We start from the raw sequence: 16,322 nt of genomic DNA on the forward strand, positions 1-16,322 counted from the left end.
AGGTGCAAACAAACATACATGAAACAAATCGATACACAATAGAATCTGACAATTATGAAAGAATATGGAGAAGAAGGGGGACAAAGGAAAAGGGAGGGGGCTACACTCAGGCCACAACCGGCTGGAGAGGGGGAGAAAAGAGGTATACTGGAACGAAGAGTAAACAATGTGCAGACCTGGATAAATGAGAAAAGCCTTCACAAAGGTAAATTTGTATTTCTATATATCAGCTCTCAGCTCTGCTACATCAGTACCTTCATCAGCTCTGCTATATCAGCTCTGCTACATCAACTATTATATAAAATATGCTTCATCAGCTCTACTATGTCAACTCTGCTATATCAGCTCTCATCTCTGCTACATCAGCTCTACTATATGAGCTCTGCTACATCACTTTCCATTATCAGTTCTACTATATCAGCTTGTATATCAGCTCTGCTACATCAGTACCTTCATCAGCTCTGCTATATCAGCTCTGCTACATCAGTACCTTCATCAGCTCTGCTATATCAGCTCTCATCTCTGCTACATCAGCTCTACTATATGAGCTCTGCTACATCACTTTCCATTATCAGTTCTACTATATCAGCTTGTATATCAGCTCTGCTACATCAGTACCTTCATCAGCTCTGCTATATCAGCTCTGCTACATCAGTACCTTCATCAGCTCTGCTATATCAGCTCTGCTACATCAGTACCTTCACCAGCTCTGCTATATCAGCTCTGCTATATCAGCTCTCATCTCTGCTACATCAGCTCTTATTTTTAGCTATGTTTCATCAGCTCTACTATATGAGCTCTGCCACATCACTTTCCTTTATCAGTTCTACTATATCAGCTTGTATATCAGCTCTGCTACATCAGTTCCTTCATCAGCTCCTACCTACATCCTCCTAGCTCTCAGCTCTGCTACTGGTCCCCCCCCCCCGGCCATCAGTCTACACATCTGGGGCCGGGCAGGTGACAGCACTGCCATATTAGGTATTGGCAGGCGCCTGTAGTGACGTCACGGTGGGCGGGGCCAGGCGCGGACTGCCGGCTGCAGGGAGGTGACAGCGGGGTACGGCGGCTGGGAAAGAGCGCGGCTTCGGTGCGGCCTTCATCGTCATCTGGAGATGGGGGAGGCTCATCCAGACAAGGTGAGGACTGGAGAGGACGGCTGCAGGGAGAATGTGCTGTGTACCTGCGCATCCGGATCTATAGTCAGAAATGTCCTACAAGACTCACATTCATGGACAAGGCAGTGGTTGCTAATTGATCGGCCACGTGCGATTTGCTTGCGACTTTGATGCGACTTTTTGGAATGGTGATAGGTGGTGGAGCGGAGACTGCTCATCATTTCCTGCAGCAGCATTGTGTGATGGCGGATATGTGTAGTGCATCCCTGCAGCACCCAGTTATAATGGGGTATTGCTGATAATCAATTTAACCCGTAGACTGCTGGGCCACCATGCAGGCCATTCATAAGCCACATAGCAGCTGCACTACTACTTAATAGGTATCATTCACACTGATCATGGGGCGAGTGCGTTGACCGCTGGGGAGCGGAGACCACGCAGGATCTCCACAATAATGTGGGATCCTTGTTACATTCAGTAGGAGGGGAGCTCAGTTACTACCTGCATTTATGGACCTGACCTTAAAGGGAAGCTTTCACCAGGTACTTACCACCTAATCTGAGAGTAGCATAACGTAGAGGCTGAGATCCTGATTCCAGCGATGTGTCACTTACTGGGTTGCTTAGTGTAGGTTTGATAAAATCAATGTTAATCAGCAGTAGATTATCATTAGAGGACTACTTGGTGTGCTGCCAGGTAGTCCAGCGTATTCATGAGCTCTGTATAACTGCTGGATCTGCAGCAGAGAAAACATCGATTTTATCAAAATGACAGCAAACAGCTCAATATGTGACACATCACTGGAATCAGTGTCCCTGTCCATACATTATGCTGCTCTCCGATGGGGGAACAAAACACTGGTGACCGATTCCCTTTAGGCTATGTGCGCACTTACCGGATTTTGCCGCGGATTTTCCGTGGATTTGCTGCATGTTTCGCTGCAGAAAATGTTCATAACATCTCTGCAGTGAATCACCAGCAAATCCTATGGAGAAAAAAAATCCTGTGCGCACTGGGCGGAATTTGACAGCTGCATGTTTTGCTGCGGGAATCCCGCAGCAAAAACAATTGCATGTCACTTCTTTTCCGCACATCGCTGCAGGATTTCACTCCATTGACTCCAATGTTAATCATGAAATCCCGCAGGGAATAACGCAGGCAGCAAATTCTGTGCGGTTCACTGCGTTTTCCTGCGTTATTCCCTGCGGTATTTCGCGGTTTACCTCCGGTAATGTACATCGCTGCCTGCGGTTTTGCAGGGAAGTGATGTCATTACAGGAAGAGGAAGCAAAGCAGAGAGTAAACACACACATCACAGACAGACACACACAGACACAGAACACACATAGAAAGAAAACGGAAATATAGAAAACAAAGAACGTGGGCTCCGCTGCATATTTACCTTCCAGCCGAGGTAAGCACACAGCGGCGGCCCGGTATTCTCAGGCTGGGGAGGGAGAGGGGCAGGGTTAATGTCCCCCGCCTCACTCCCCCTCCGGCAGCCGAGAATATCAGCCGCAGCTGCCCCGGGACTGTCGCATGCGTTATGCGGCAGCAGCGGCGTGTCCTCGGCTCTTCTTGCCACCGTGTAGCAGTGGCAGCAAGGTAATACAAGGGGTTAATGATGGTGGGGGACCACCGCCATTAACCCCAGGCTTGATCATGGCAGCGTCTATGTGACAGCTGACATGATCAACCCGTAAGTAAAGTGAAGAAAACACAGACACCGAAAAATCCTTTATTTTAAATAAAACAAACAAGCCTCGTTCACCATTTTATTAACCCCTCCCGCACCAAAGCTCCGGCGTAATCCACAGGTCCGGCGTCCTGCGCTGCTTCCATCCAGCCGCGACTGTCACAGACACAGCGCTGAATGAAAGCAGCAGACAGCAGAGGTAATTACCGGTCATTTCCCACGGCCGGTAATGTGAACTCCCTGCCGACCGTGGGAAATGCAGCGATCTGTCAGCTATCTATCTATCCCTCTGTCTGTCTATCTATCTATCCCTCTATCTATTCTTCTGTCTATCTACTATCTCAGAATGAAATGACTTTTTTTTTTTTTTTTTTTTCAATGTGCTTTATTGCATTGAATGCAATAAAGCACATCCCAACCCGCACGCGGCAAAACCGCGGCAATACCGCGAATAATACCGCGGTAAAACCGCAGCAAACCGCATGCGGTTTTCGGGTGCGGTTTCCTGCGGTTTTTTACCGCGGGTGCGGTAATCTTTGAGAGCATGCGGAATTTTCTCAAGAAAATTCCATTTCCCAGTGCGCACAAGGCCTTAAGGGATCATCACACAAAGGACATTCAATGCTGATCAACAGGATACATGATGAATCATGGGGTCATTACTAAGGGCCTGTGCACACATTGGAGATTAGTCATAACATGCAAGCATTGAGTATTTTCTCCTTGCAGATTTTGTGCATTTAGATCTGCAGCATGTCAATTCTTTCAGCAGTTTTGCTGCAGATCTCACTGATAATAAAGGCAAATTATGGACTCTGTATATCTTCGCTGTTTCCAAAACGCAACATGTTACAGTACAAGCACAGTAGATGGGATTAATAGAAATCCCCTGTCCACTGTGCTTGTTTTTTACGCTGCGTAGTCTCACCTGCGGTTCATTTTTCCAATCCGCAGTATGGCAATTTATATCGCAGGTACGCTTTAGTATTCTGGGCAGAATTTCCTCATAGACTTACCATACATTAAATGCAAGAAGTCTGCAGGTAAAAACACAAACTGCATCTAAGCAAAACATGTCAGGTATCAATAAAGTTCCAGGCAGCAGAACAGGCAGTTACCCATAGCAAAGAGTTCAACATTCCACTACACATATACACACAAAGATATAAAGTTACAGCTAGATAAATGATAAAAATATTGTATATTAGATAGAACGATAGATATCCTGTACAGATATAATTTCACACACCCCTAACATATTATATACTTGCACCTTTTAGTGCCTTTCATGTCGCACTAAAGTTTTTAGACTTTTTCTTAACGTAATAAATAATTAAAAAAGATGACATGCCTCCCCCCCCAACATTTTTGATAACCAGAAAAGGTAAAGCAGGCAGCTGTGAGCTAATATTATCAGGCTGGGAAGATTCATGGTTCTTGGGTCCTTCCCAGCCCAAAAATACCAGCCCACAGCTGCCAATTCTGGCGCTTTGTTGGGGCTCTTCCCAATTGCTCTGGTGCGTTGGCAGTTGGAGTAATGATAGTTGTGGTTGATGTCAGCTGGCATCAAGCCCTGGTGTTTGTAATGGAGAGATGTCTATCAGACACCCCCATTATTAACCTAGTAAGTAAAAGAAAAAAAAACACAGGAAAATATAGTTTATTTGAAAAAAAAAAAACAACTCCACACACACTTTCTCTAGTTCACCAATTTATTTTAAAAAAAAAAAAGCCACACAGGTCCGACGTAGTCTGCGAATGGAAACCTGAAAGGCATAAAAAGAGAGAAATAAAAACAAGACACTGTCCCTCGTTCTCCAGTTTATTAGAAAGCAAACTTCCCAGGTCCGACGTGGTCCAGTGGTTCCAACGATGTTCCTGGATTATGTAGATCAAAGGCTATGGAGACTCAGAGCGAGGCTCCCATAGACTTTGAGCAGCAGCCTGTCCTGACTCACCCTGCGCTCTGAGAGACCCGGCGCCTGTGATGAGCGGTGACTTCACAAACGTCACTGCTCATCACTGGGAAATTAGACATTGCAGGATATGGTATCATCTATCTCCTCATCCTATCTATTCAATATATTTCTGTCATCTATCTATCTATATAGTTCTATATTGTTTTTTGTGTGTGCCTGTGTGTGTGTGTTTGTGTATTGGGACGTGGGAGGTTATAGTGTTTCTTATGAGGTGAAGGTTATAATTCTGCATGATTTTATACCATTATAATCTGGAATTATAACCGTGTTTCTTTGCGTTGGGCAACTTCGTATTTGCTCTGCTGCCTGTGTTTCAACCAGTTTTATTGAGACAAAAACACGAGAAAAAAAAGCGCATGTAACAAAAAACGCACACAAAACACGGAAAAAACGCAAGTAAAGTGCGGAAATTCTGCAGCATCAAAAACTCAACAAATGCTGATCTACGAAATGTACCTTTACGCCACATGCACACATTGAGTATTTGGGGAATTTTTAACCTCAGTATTTGTAGCCAAAACCAGGCGTGGGTGATAAATCCAGAAGTGGTGACATGTCTCTATTATACTTTTCCTCTGATTGTTCCACTCCTGGTTTTGGCTACAAATACGGAGGTAAAAACTCACCAAATACTCAGTGTGTGCACGTGGCCTTAAAGGAGTTGTCCGATATAAACGCCCAAAAAATTATTTACACTAATCTGTGCTGTATTGTCATATAAAACATCCCTTCATTTTGTTTTGTTGTTTTTTTTTGTTTTCTAACTTTTGTTCCTTTTGAATTATCCGTTTATTCTCTGCAGCTCTTTATTTACCTGCAGCTCAACCAAACATGACATCTTCCTATGCCAAACCTCACAGTCAGAGCTGGCACTGCCCGGCCTCACTGTCCAGACCTGCCCACTGCACACTCATTGGCTGTCAGTATTGTGCCCTAGCACTGACCTCTCATCACTCCAGCATCGGAAATAACAGCCCCACATAGGGCTCTGCACCCCACCACATAGGGCTCTGCAGGCTCCACCACATAGGGCTCTGCAGGCTCCACCACATAGGGCTCTGCACCCCACCACATAGGGCTCTGCACCCCACCACATAGGGCTCTGCACCCCACCACATAGGGCTCTGCACCCCACCACATAGGGCTCTGCACCCCACCACATAGGCCTCTGCACCCCACCACATAGGCCTCTGCACCCCACCACATAGGGCTCTGCAGGCTCCACCACATAGGGCTCTGCAGGCTCCACCACATAGGGCTCTGCAGGCTCCACCACATGGCACTCTGCAGCCCCCCCATGTCACTCTGCAGCCCTTCCCAAGTCGCTCTGCAACTCACCCCCCCCCCCCCCCCCCCCGTGTCGCTCTGTGTAACGCCCTGGCCTATCAGGTCGTCACAGGGTATTGTGCAATCTGCCCTTCTGCACAGTACCCAGGGCCAGATTAAGGTTGGTGGGGGCCCCTGGGCAGAAAATCTGGTGGGGGCCCCATAACGTTAACATTTTTAGCCATAACAGTAGAGCGCGAACTGTAGCATTTAGATATAAATCCAATGAGCATGTATCTTATCCTGTTCTGCCACATTCAGATTTACAGTACTACAATACAGATACAGTCCAGGATCACTCACAGCCGTCACTTATACACACAGTACAATACAGATACAGTCCAGGATAACTCACAGCCGTCACTTATACACACAGTACAATACAGATACAGTCCAGGATAACTCACAGCAGCCACTTATACACACAGTACAATACAGATACAGTCCAGGATAACTCACAGCAGTCACTTATACACACAGTACAATACAGATACAGTCCAGGATAACTCACAGCCGTCACTTATACACACAGTACAACACAGATACAGTCCAGAATAACTCACAGCCGTCACTTATACACACAGTACAACACAGATACAGTCCAGGATAACTCACAGCCGTCACTTATACACACAGTACAATACAGATACAGTCCAGGATCACTCACAGCCGTCACTTATAACACACAGTACAATACAGATACAGTCCAGGATCACTCACAGCCGTCACTTATACACACAGTACAATACAGATACAGTCCAGTATCACTCACAGCCGTCACTTATACACACAGTACAATACAGAAACAGTCCAGGATCACTCACAGCCGTCACTTATACACACAGTACAATACAGATACAGTCCAGGATAACTCACAGCCGTCACTTATACACACAGTACAATACAGATACAGTCGAGGATCACTCACAGCCGTCACTTATACACACAGTACAATACAGATACAGTCCAGGATCACTCACAGCAGCCACTTATACACACAGTACAATACAGATACAGTCCAGGATAATTCACAGCAGCCACTTATACACACAGTACAATACAGACACAGTCCAGGATAACTCACAACCGTCACTTATACACACAGTACAATACAGATACAGTCCAGGATCACTCACAGCCGTCACTTATACACACAGTACAATACAGATACAGTCCAGGATAACTCACAGCCGTCACTTATACACACAGTACAATACAGATACAGTCCAGGATAATTCACAGCCGTCACTTATACACACAGTACAATACAGATACAGTCCAGGATCACTCACAGCAGTCACTAATACACAAAGTAGAGTTAAGCCTGCTTTACACGTTTCAATTACATATGCGATCTCGTATGCGATCGCACACGCTCCCATCGTATGTGCGGAACGGGCAATTTGTTGCCCGTGTCGCACAAACGATTAACCCCAGTCATACGCACTTACCTTCCAAACAACCTCGCTGTGGGCGGCGAACATTCAGGAAGTGGGAGGGACGTTCGGCGTCACAGCGACGTCGCACAGCGGCCGGCCAATAAAAGCAGAGGGGCGGAGATGAGCGGAACGTAAACATCCCGCTCACCTCCTTCCTTCCGCATTACAGGCGGGACGCAGGAAAGCTGCAGTTCATCGTTCCCGGGGTGTCACACGGAGCGATGTGTGCTGCCTCAGGAACATTGAACAACCGGACGTTCAATTTTTAGAAATTGAACGACATGTATGTGATCAATGTTTTAACGCACAATCAGGGTCGCACGTAGGTGTCACACAGTACAATATCACTAACGATGCCGGATGTGCGTCACTTACGACGTGACCCCGCCGACACCTCATTAAGATATTCTGTAGCGTGTAAAGCCCGCTTTACTCACATATTTTTTATTGATCCCAATGTTAAGGCAGCCAGGATCGGCTCTAAGTTTCTGTGGCCTCCGGGTGAAAGAGTCTCAGTGGACCCCATCCACACACAGACACGCACATACACATACAGGCATACATACATATACGGTACATATTTGAAGACAAATTCAGAAAAATACATATAAACAGACAAATATATACACAGTCATATACACTGACATACATGCAGACACAGATGCATTAGGGCTTGTGCAGCGATTTGGATGCTAAAATGTTGACCCAAATCTGTGCGTTCATAAAATGAGCAATTATTCCGTGCGCTATGGATGCAGCTCCCGCTCTGTCTATGGTGGGGGCAGCAGCCATAGCGCATGAAATCTGCTTTTTTTTGTACAGAAAAAATTGCATCCATTATGCAGTGTTTCTGCAGCGATTTGACTCGCACATGTGCTGTCAAATCGCTGCAGAATATTCAGCAGTTACGTATGCATGAGCCCTTACAGGTATTAATATGGGGAAGTCTCCAGCAGCCTCACTCACCTCTCCCGCTTGTTTCCGTCCAGCTCCTCCAGGACATGTGGCTGTGTTTCACGATGGCTGTCACTAACAGACATGACTGCACACTGACAGCACTGCTGTATATACATTACAGGAGGGGCAGGGGGCATAGACGTTACTGGAGTGGCAAACAGCTCTGGTGGTGTACTCATTACTGGGATGGGTGACATAGCGCTCTGGGGGACCCATATAGTTCTGGGGGGGCCGCACAGACTGCTCTAATTCATGCACAGACTGCTCTAATTCATACACAGTACTACTTCTTACACACACAGCTCTGACACACACAAATACAATGCACCCCTACACACACACACACACACACACACACAATGCACCCCCCATTATCCCTCCCCCTACACATACATACACACACACAATGTACCCCCCATTACCCCTCCCCCCACACACACACAATGCACCCCCCCACACACAAACACAATGCACTCCCCGTTAGCCCTCCCCCTACACACACACAATGCACCCCCCATTACCCCTCCACACACACACACACACACACACAATACAATGTACCCCCCATTACCCCTTCCCCACACACACACAATACAATGTGCCCCCCATTACCACTCCCCCCCACACACACACAATACAATGCACCCCCCATTACCACTCCCCGCCACACACACACAATACAATGTGCCCCCCATTACCCCTCCTCCCACACACACAATACAATGCACCCCCCATTACCCCTCCCCCCCACACAATATAATGCACCCCCCATTACCCCTCCCCACACACACACACACAATACAACCCTCATCACCCCCTACACACACAAATTACACTGCCCCATCCCTACACACTCCCCCCTCCCTCGGAATACATTACTCCATTGCCTGTCACAAAGCTGTGTTCCTTCACAAATGTTCCCCGTTATGTGTCCTCAGCCCCTCCCCACTCATCCCCATTAATTAAACCTGTCTCTTCAGCTCCTTCATGGAGCGCTCGCTTCCTGATGTCTCCTGTGTGTCGGCGCCCGCAGCACTGTGATGACGTCAGCAAGGTGCTGATCTCATCACATTGCTGCACGTCGGGGGCGGGGCCCAGTCCCGGCGCGCTGTTCAAATGTATTTACGTCTGAAAGACGCAAATACATTTGAATAGGAAGGACAAACCTGCGGTCACCGGCGCCGCCGCGCTCCTCTGCACTGTGTACATGCCCGGCACACAGCACCCAGCAGAGCCAGCACAGCACAGCGCGCTGCCTCCTGCTGCAGCTAGTGTGCCTGGCATGCACACACTGATGAGGAGCGCGGCGGGGACAGCAGAAGCAGCGGCCCACTACACCGTGCCCCCCCTGTCCCTCGCTGGGTACGGCCGCAGCACATAGCAGGGAGCTCATTGGCAGTGCACACCTCTGACCCCACCAGAAGTGTAAGCGCTGGTACTTCCGGGGTCAATCAGCGTCCTGTGCCCGCAGTTTGTTTTTTCGTCTTAAAGACGCAGATACAAATAAACGGCGGTGCAACAACACCCCGCCCCCGAAAACACAGCTGATTTATTAGACTGTGCTGACAGGTGCCTAGTGGCAAGTATGGCCCTGGTGGTGGGGGCCCCCTTGGAAGCTCTTTTGGTGGGGGCCCCGGGACTGAAGCCCCGCCTGCCCCGCCTATAATCCAGCTCTGACAGTACCACCTCCTCCTTGGTTACGGGTCCCTGACCTTTGGTGTTACCAAGAACAAGCTAATCACAATCCTCGGAACACTCTGCACCACACCCACCAGACACACCAGTGGCTAACCTGAAGGGAATAGGGTTGTCCACTTAGGGGGTTGGTAATGGGAGGTCAGGAGTGTCAGGAGACAGTTGAGTTGTGTGGTGACTCTCAAGAGGAGAGGTCAGGAGCTGGGCTCCTTGTAACTACTAGGTGGCAGACGTTGGTCTGGGCCTGGTAGGAGCTGGACCCCGGTCGCAGGGGATCATGACAAGGGGCACGGACTGTCGAGGAGGACAGCCGGCGGCCTTGTGCCATCACCGGGCAGGGGCCAGGGCACGACGGGGTACATTGACCCTAGGTCAGGAAGTAGCTTCAGGCGTCCTGGCAATTTACCCGATGAAGACGGAGCCTTCAAGATCCGTTCTCCACCCGCTCCAAAATTGGGGTACTAGCGCAATGAGGGGGATAGGACTTTCCCACTACACAGTCAAGAAAATCCCAAGTGTGAACCGTGAGAGCAAGCTCACCCAGTTAGACACACTCGTGAGTGGGATCTGACTAGTTTTATGCTGAAGGGACCAGTTAGAAGAAAAGGTGCCAAGGAAAAGGTCACAGGCTAACAGGCAACACCAACGGGCACGGGATCCAGGCGTGCTCCCTCCAAGCGGCAGCGGTGTCAAGAGTTTTGGTTTACCACAGTTGTCGGTGTTAGGCCGGGGCCACACGGGGCACTAGTGCGATGCTCGCATGACACTCGGTTCGCGCTGGCAGCACAGCAGAGCCGAGTGTCATGCGAGTATCCCTGCGACTGCGGTCCGATCGTGCGAGCGGACCACAGCTGCGGGGGGCGGGCTGGCACGGAGGAGAGGAGGGAGGGATTTATCTCCCTCTCTCCTCTGTAGCCATCTATTGCGATTCTCGCTCTGCACGCGGGGTACACCGGTGTACCGCGAGTGCGTTGCTATTTCTCTCTCTCGCCCCATTCACTTGAATGGATGCGAGAGGAGAAAAGAGTCTTGCATTACAGTCGTAGCATGCTGCAATTGTTTTCTCGGTCTGATTAGGACTGAGAAAATAATCGCTCATGTGCGCTGACACAGGCTAGAATTGGTACGAGTGGAATGCGATGTTTCATCGCACTCCACTCGCACCGATTTTCTCGCCGTGTGGCTTAGGCCTTAGGCTAAGTTCACACATCAGTTTTTTTCCGTCGGGCAGAATCCGGCGTTTGTGTCCCGCAACAGATCCGGCAAAATTTGTGAAAAAAATGGATGCGCCGGACCATTTTTTTTTTTTTTTTTTTTCTCCAGATCCGGCATACCGGATCCGGCAAAAAACAGATCAGGTGCATGCGTTGTTTTCATCCGACGCATCCGGTTTTCTGTCCGTTTTTTGCCGGATCCGTTTTTTTGGTGATTTATTTATTTTTAAAACCTATACATGTTTGGTGTCTACGAACTCGCACTGACCTGAGGCATCACACCCACACCCACACATCAGTTTTACCATATAGTGAACACAGTGAATAATAAAATATCTCAAAAACAATAGTGGTATCACACTTTTTTTGCAATTTTTCTGCATTTGGAATTTTCTTGCTGTTTTCCAGTACACTATATGGTAAAACGTATGGTTTCATTTAAAATTACAGCTCGTTCTGCAAAAAATGAGCCCTCACATGACCATATTGACTGAAAAATAAAAAAGTTACGTCTCTCAGAAGAAGAATGGCGGAAAAAAAAATGGAAAGCGAAAAATCGGCCGGTCGTGAAGAGGTTAAATCCCTCAATCCCCCCTTTTATTACATATATAACACATATGTAAGGTTTAAAAAACCCTTAATTTAAAAAAAAAAATAATTTCCCCATTTGTCTACACCATGTTTTTTTTAAACAAAGACCCCCAAAGTACCATAGGTGCTTTCCTTAAATAACCCCCAATCATGTAAAGTTACCTTAAAATGACACACCAAGTACAAAGATTTTGGAACAAGTTTAATATTTCTATTTTTAATCCTTTTTCTTTTTTTCTTTTCTCTGCAATGGAGGAGCTATATAGCTTTATATAGCTGTGTTGTGCCAGTTTGAGCATGCTCAGTTTAAAAAACGGATCCGTCCATGTAATCCGGTTTTTGCCAGATCCGGCGGGATGCGATTTTTTTTTTTTTTTTTTCTCCTCGTGACACAAAAAACGTCTAGGTCTGCATTTTTTCCGGCCGCCGCATAAGACAATTAAACCGGAGAGAACGCACGGCCATGCGGCACAATCCGGCGCTAATGAATGAAAGTCTATGAGGAAAAAACGGATCCGGCAACAGCTGTTGCCGCATCCGGTTTTTCAGAAATGCGCCGGATTGTGCCGCATAGCAAAAACCTGATGTGTGTACATACCGTATGTACACACATCATCAGGTTTTTGCTTAGCGTTATTGGACTGAGCGTTATTGGACTGAGTGCACCTCCCCGTCGCCCTCATCGAGTCCCAGGGCATCCCCCCTACTCGTGGAGGGGTTAAACACCTGGCTGCCCACACCATCGCCACCAGGTACTCCAAACTGCAGCGGTGGTATTCCACCTTACCACACACCACGGGTGGCGTCACGAACTTTCCACATCCTCCCTTGTAAATATACCACCTTTTATTCTGAGTGGCCGCGCGACCCTGACCCTCGGGTCCGGAGATCCCTCGAGCCACCGCGGATCCGAGCAGCCCGGCTGCTGACACGGGGGTGGCACACGCTGCACCCCCCCCCACATCGCTCTGCACCCCCCACACACACATCGCACTGCAGCCGCACCCTCCTCTCCTTTCCTCAGTCCCCGCCGCTGCTCCTCGTTCGCCCGCTGTCTGCTCTACCCAGATCAGCACAGCAGTGACATCATTGCTGTACTGAACTATCAGAGCAGACAGCGGGACAATGATGATGCCTCTCATCATTGCTGTGAAGTATATCGACATCTATGATGCCGGTACATTTGAAGTGCGATCCTGAGCAGGGGGCCTGGTGCTGGAGGTGATACCGGGAGCAGCTGCCACCAGGCCCCTCCCTCCAGCTCACAGGCCCCACAGCAGTGGCGGGGAGAGAGTAGGAATGTGGGGAGGGTGCGGGGAATGTATGGGAGGGTGCGTGGAAAGGGGACAGGAACTCCGGCGCCATGTACCTGCCCAGCAGGGCGGCTACATGACATCGGCTGTGATGCCTATCTACAAGGCGAGCATAAGCTCCTGTCCCTGTCGTCGTGACTTCACAGGAAGCAGCAAAATCACGGCAGGAGTGGTCACATGACCACTCTGAGCCGGGGGAGAGGGGCTGACAGCAGGGCAGGTAGGTAGTTGCTATCTACTTACCTGCCCCAATGTAGCCCAATAGTGCAATAAACAAAACTTAGCAAAATAAGCTGGATAACCCCCTTAATAGTGAGGTGAAGACTCACCAAACATTGTGTGGATGTGGCCTTCATATTGAGGTAAAAACTCACCAATTAATGTGTGGACGTGGCCTTAATACTGAGGTAAAATCTCACCAAATAATGTGTGGACGTGGCCTTAATACTGAGGTAAAATCTCACCAAATAATGTGTGGACGTGACCTTAATACTGAGGTAAAATCTCACCAAATACTCATCGTGTGCAAGTTGCCTTAGGGAATGTGCTTACGTTAAGTATTTGGTGCAGAAATTTCTGCATCTCTTGACAAGAAAAACACTAGTAAAATAGGTGCGGTCTTGTTGTGGGGGTTTTTTATGTCTTTTTTTTTAACGTGTTTTTGGTCCAGATTTTCCCTCACTCATTAAATGGATCCCACTGACCAAACGCTGGTGAGAGTCTGAATAGCATAATTGGATCACTTTTCTCAGATAAGGGACATAGTCGTGTAAGGCTACATGCGCACGCTGCTTCTTTTTCGTGTTCACAAAATGCAGCCAAAACTGCAGCCAAAACTGCAGCCAAAACTGCACCTTGTCAGAGAGAGCCTGGAAATGTCACAAGAAATGTAGGTGCTTTTTTGGTGCTTTTTTGCTGCTTTTTTGGTGCGTTTTTGGCTGCAGTTTTGTCAACAATTGTTTCATGTATTTTTCAGTTCAAACAAGCCCATAAAGCTTGTTGAATTGAAAAAAAAAAAAATTAGAAATAAATAAATAATTAAAAAAAACTGGCGTGCAGTCCCCCCCCAATTTTAAAGCCAGCCAGATAAAGCCATACGGCTGAAGGCTGGTATTCTCAGGATGGGGAGCTCCACGTTATGGGGAGCCCCCCAGCCTAACAATAGCAGCCGCCCAGAATTGCCGCATACATTATATGCGACAGTTCTGGGGCTGTACCCGGCTCTTCCCGATTTGCCCTGGTGCGTTGGCAAATCGGGGTAATAAGGAGTTATTGGCAGCCCATAGCTGCCACTAAATCCTAGATTAATCATGTCAGGCGTCTATGTGACACCCTCCATGATTAATCTGTAAATTACAGTAAATAAACACACACAAAATCATTTATTAGAAATAAAAAACACAAACACATTCCCTCATTACCAATTTATTAACCCCGACAAACCCTCCATGTCCGGCGTAATCCAGCATGCTCCAGTGTCGCATCCAGCTGTGCTGCATGCAGGTGACCGGAGAAGCAGCAGACACCGCCGCTCCGGTCACCTCCACGCAGCTAATGGAGACAGCCGCGCGATCAGCCTGAGCTGTCACCGAGGTTACCCGCGGCCACCGCTGAATCCAGCGGTGGCCGCGAGTAACCTCAGTGACAGCTCAGCTGATCGCGCTACAGCGTGGAGCCGGCAGGAGCGTGGAGCCGGCAGGAGCGTGGAGCCGGCAGGAGCGTGGAGCCGGCAGGAGCGTGGAGCCGGCAGGAGCGTGGAGCCCGGGACTTTCAGCGGCGGCGGCGGTGAGAGGGGTCCATCATCTCCCCTGTGCGTACACGCTGGGAACACGTGGAGGACGGGACTATCAGCGGCGGCGGCAGCGAGAGGGGGATGGACGTTGGCAGCTGAAAACATTGATTTTTCCCTCTCGCTGCCGCCGCTGCTGATAGTCCCGTCCTCCACATCATCTCCCCTGTGCGTGCACGCTGGGGACAGCGGTACTTCGGGGAACACGTGGAGGACGGAACTATCAGCGGCGGCAGCAGAGAGAGATAAAAATCAATGTTTTCAGCTGCCAATGTCCATCCCCCTCTCGCTGCCGCTGCTGATAGTCCCGTCCTCCACATCATCTCCCCTGGGGACAGCGGTACTTCGGGGAACACATGGAGGACGGGACGGGACCACTTGCCTGACCTCACTTCCTGACAAATCACCTGCGTTTTTGCTAGCAAAAACGCAGGTAAAAGGCAGGTAAAATGCACCACTTTTGATAACATGCATTTTTTCCTGCGTTTTTGATGCCCTCATTGATTTCAATGGGTGACAAATGTTGACAAAAACGCAGGAAAGAATGAACATGGTGCATTTTTTTTGTCACAAACTTTTGACAAAAAAAACGCTGACAAATAAACTGCAATGTGCGCATGACAAATCTGACTTCTCATAGACTTTGCTGGGAAGTCAGATGTCAGAAAGTTCTGCTGACAAAACTGCAGCCAAAAAAGCAGCAAAAAAGCAGCAAAAAAAGCAGCGTGCGCATGTAGCCTAAGCCCACCCTTAAGGCCTCATTCACACGTCAGTATTTTGATCAGTGTTTCATCAGTAATTGTATGCCAAAACAAGGAGTGTCTCCATTTCACAGAACAGGGACAGTCTTTCAATTAGTTTACATCTGTGAGTTCCGCTCCTGGCATTGGCATTCACACACTGATGCAAAAATACTGACTTGTGAATGAGGCCCAACAATTCCAGCCAAGTGGACAGAATTTATAGAAATCTGCGGCCCACTATGCTTTGGTTTTTTTTTTAACGCAGTGTACTGACCTCCGATGCACGTTTTCGATCTACAAAACAGTTCGAGAAAGACCTTAAGGCCTCGGTTCCACTTGCGTTTTGCACTGACAAGTGCGATCCGATAAAACATCGGATTGCTCTCATTCTAGCGCAAAATTATGGCGCAGTGTCCATCTGCGATTGAGTTTTCATGCCATATCGGCATGCGGAATAAATGG

The 16,322-nt window shown here is 48.3% G+C and overlaps 1 protein-coding gene across 1 annotated transcript in view; it reads left to right on the forward strand.

Moving 5' to 3' along the window:
- The first annotated feature begins 993 nt into the window (after positions 1–993).
- Positions 994–16,322, forward strand: part of UNC45A (unc-45 myosin chaperone A) — a 101,363-nt gene continuing 86,034 nt past the window's right edge. The window contains exon 1 of the mRNA XM_075345897.1: positions 994–1,139. Within this exon, the coding sequence (XP_075202012.1) occupies positions 1,116–1,139 (24 nt within the window). The 5' untranslated portion in view covers positions 994–1,115. The remainder of the gene's footprint in view (positions 1,140–16,322) is intronic.

This window comes from Anomaloglossus baeobatrachus, chromosome 4 (genome assembly GCF_048569485.1).
Source record: "Anomaloglossus baeobatrachus isolate aAnoBae1 chromosome 4, aAnoBae1.hap1, whole genome shotgun sequence".
Classification (NCBI taxonomy): domain Eukaryota; kingdom Metazoa; phylum Chordata; class Amphibia; order Anura; family Aromobatidae; genus Anomaloglossus; species Anomaloglossus baeobatrachus.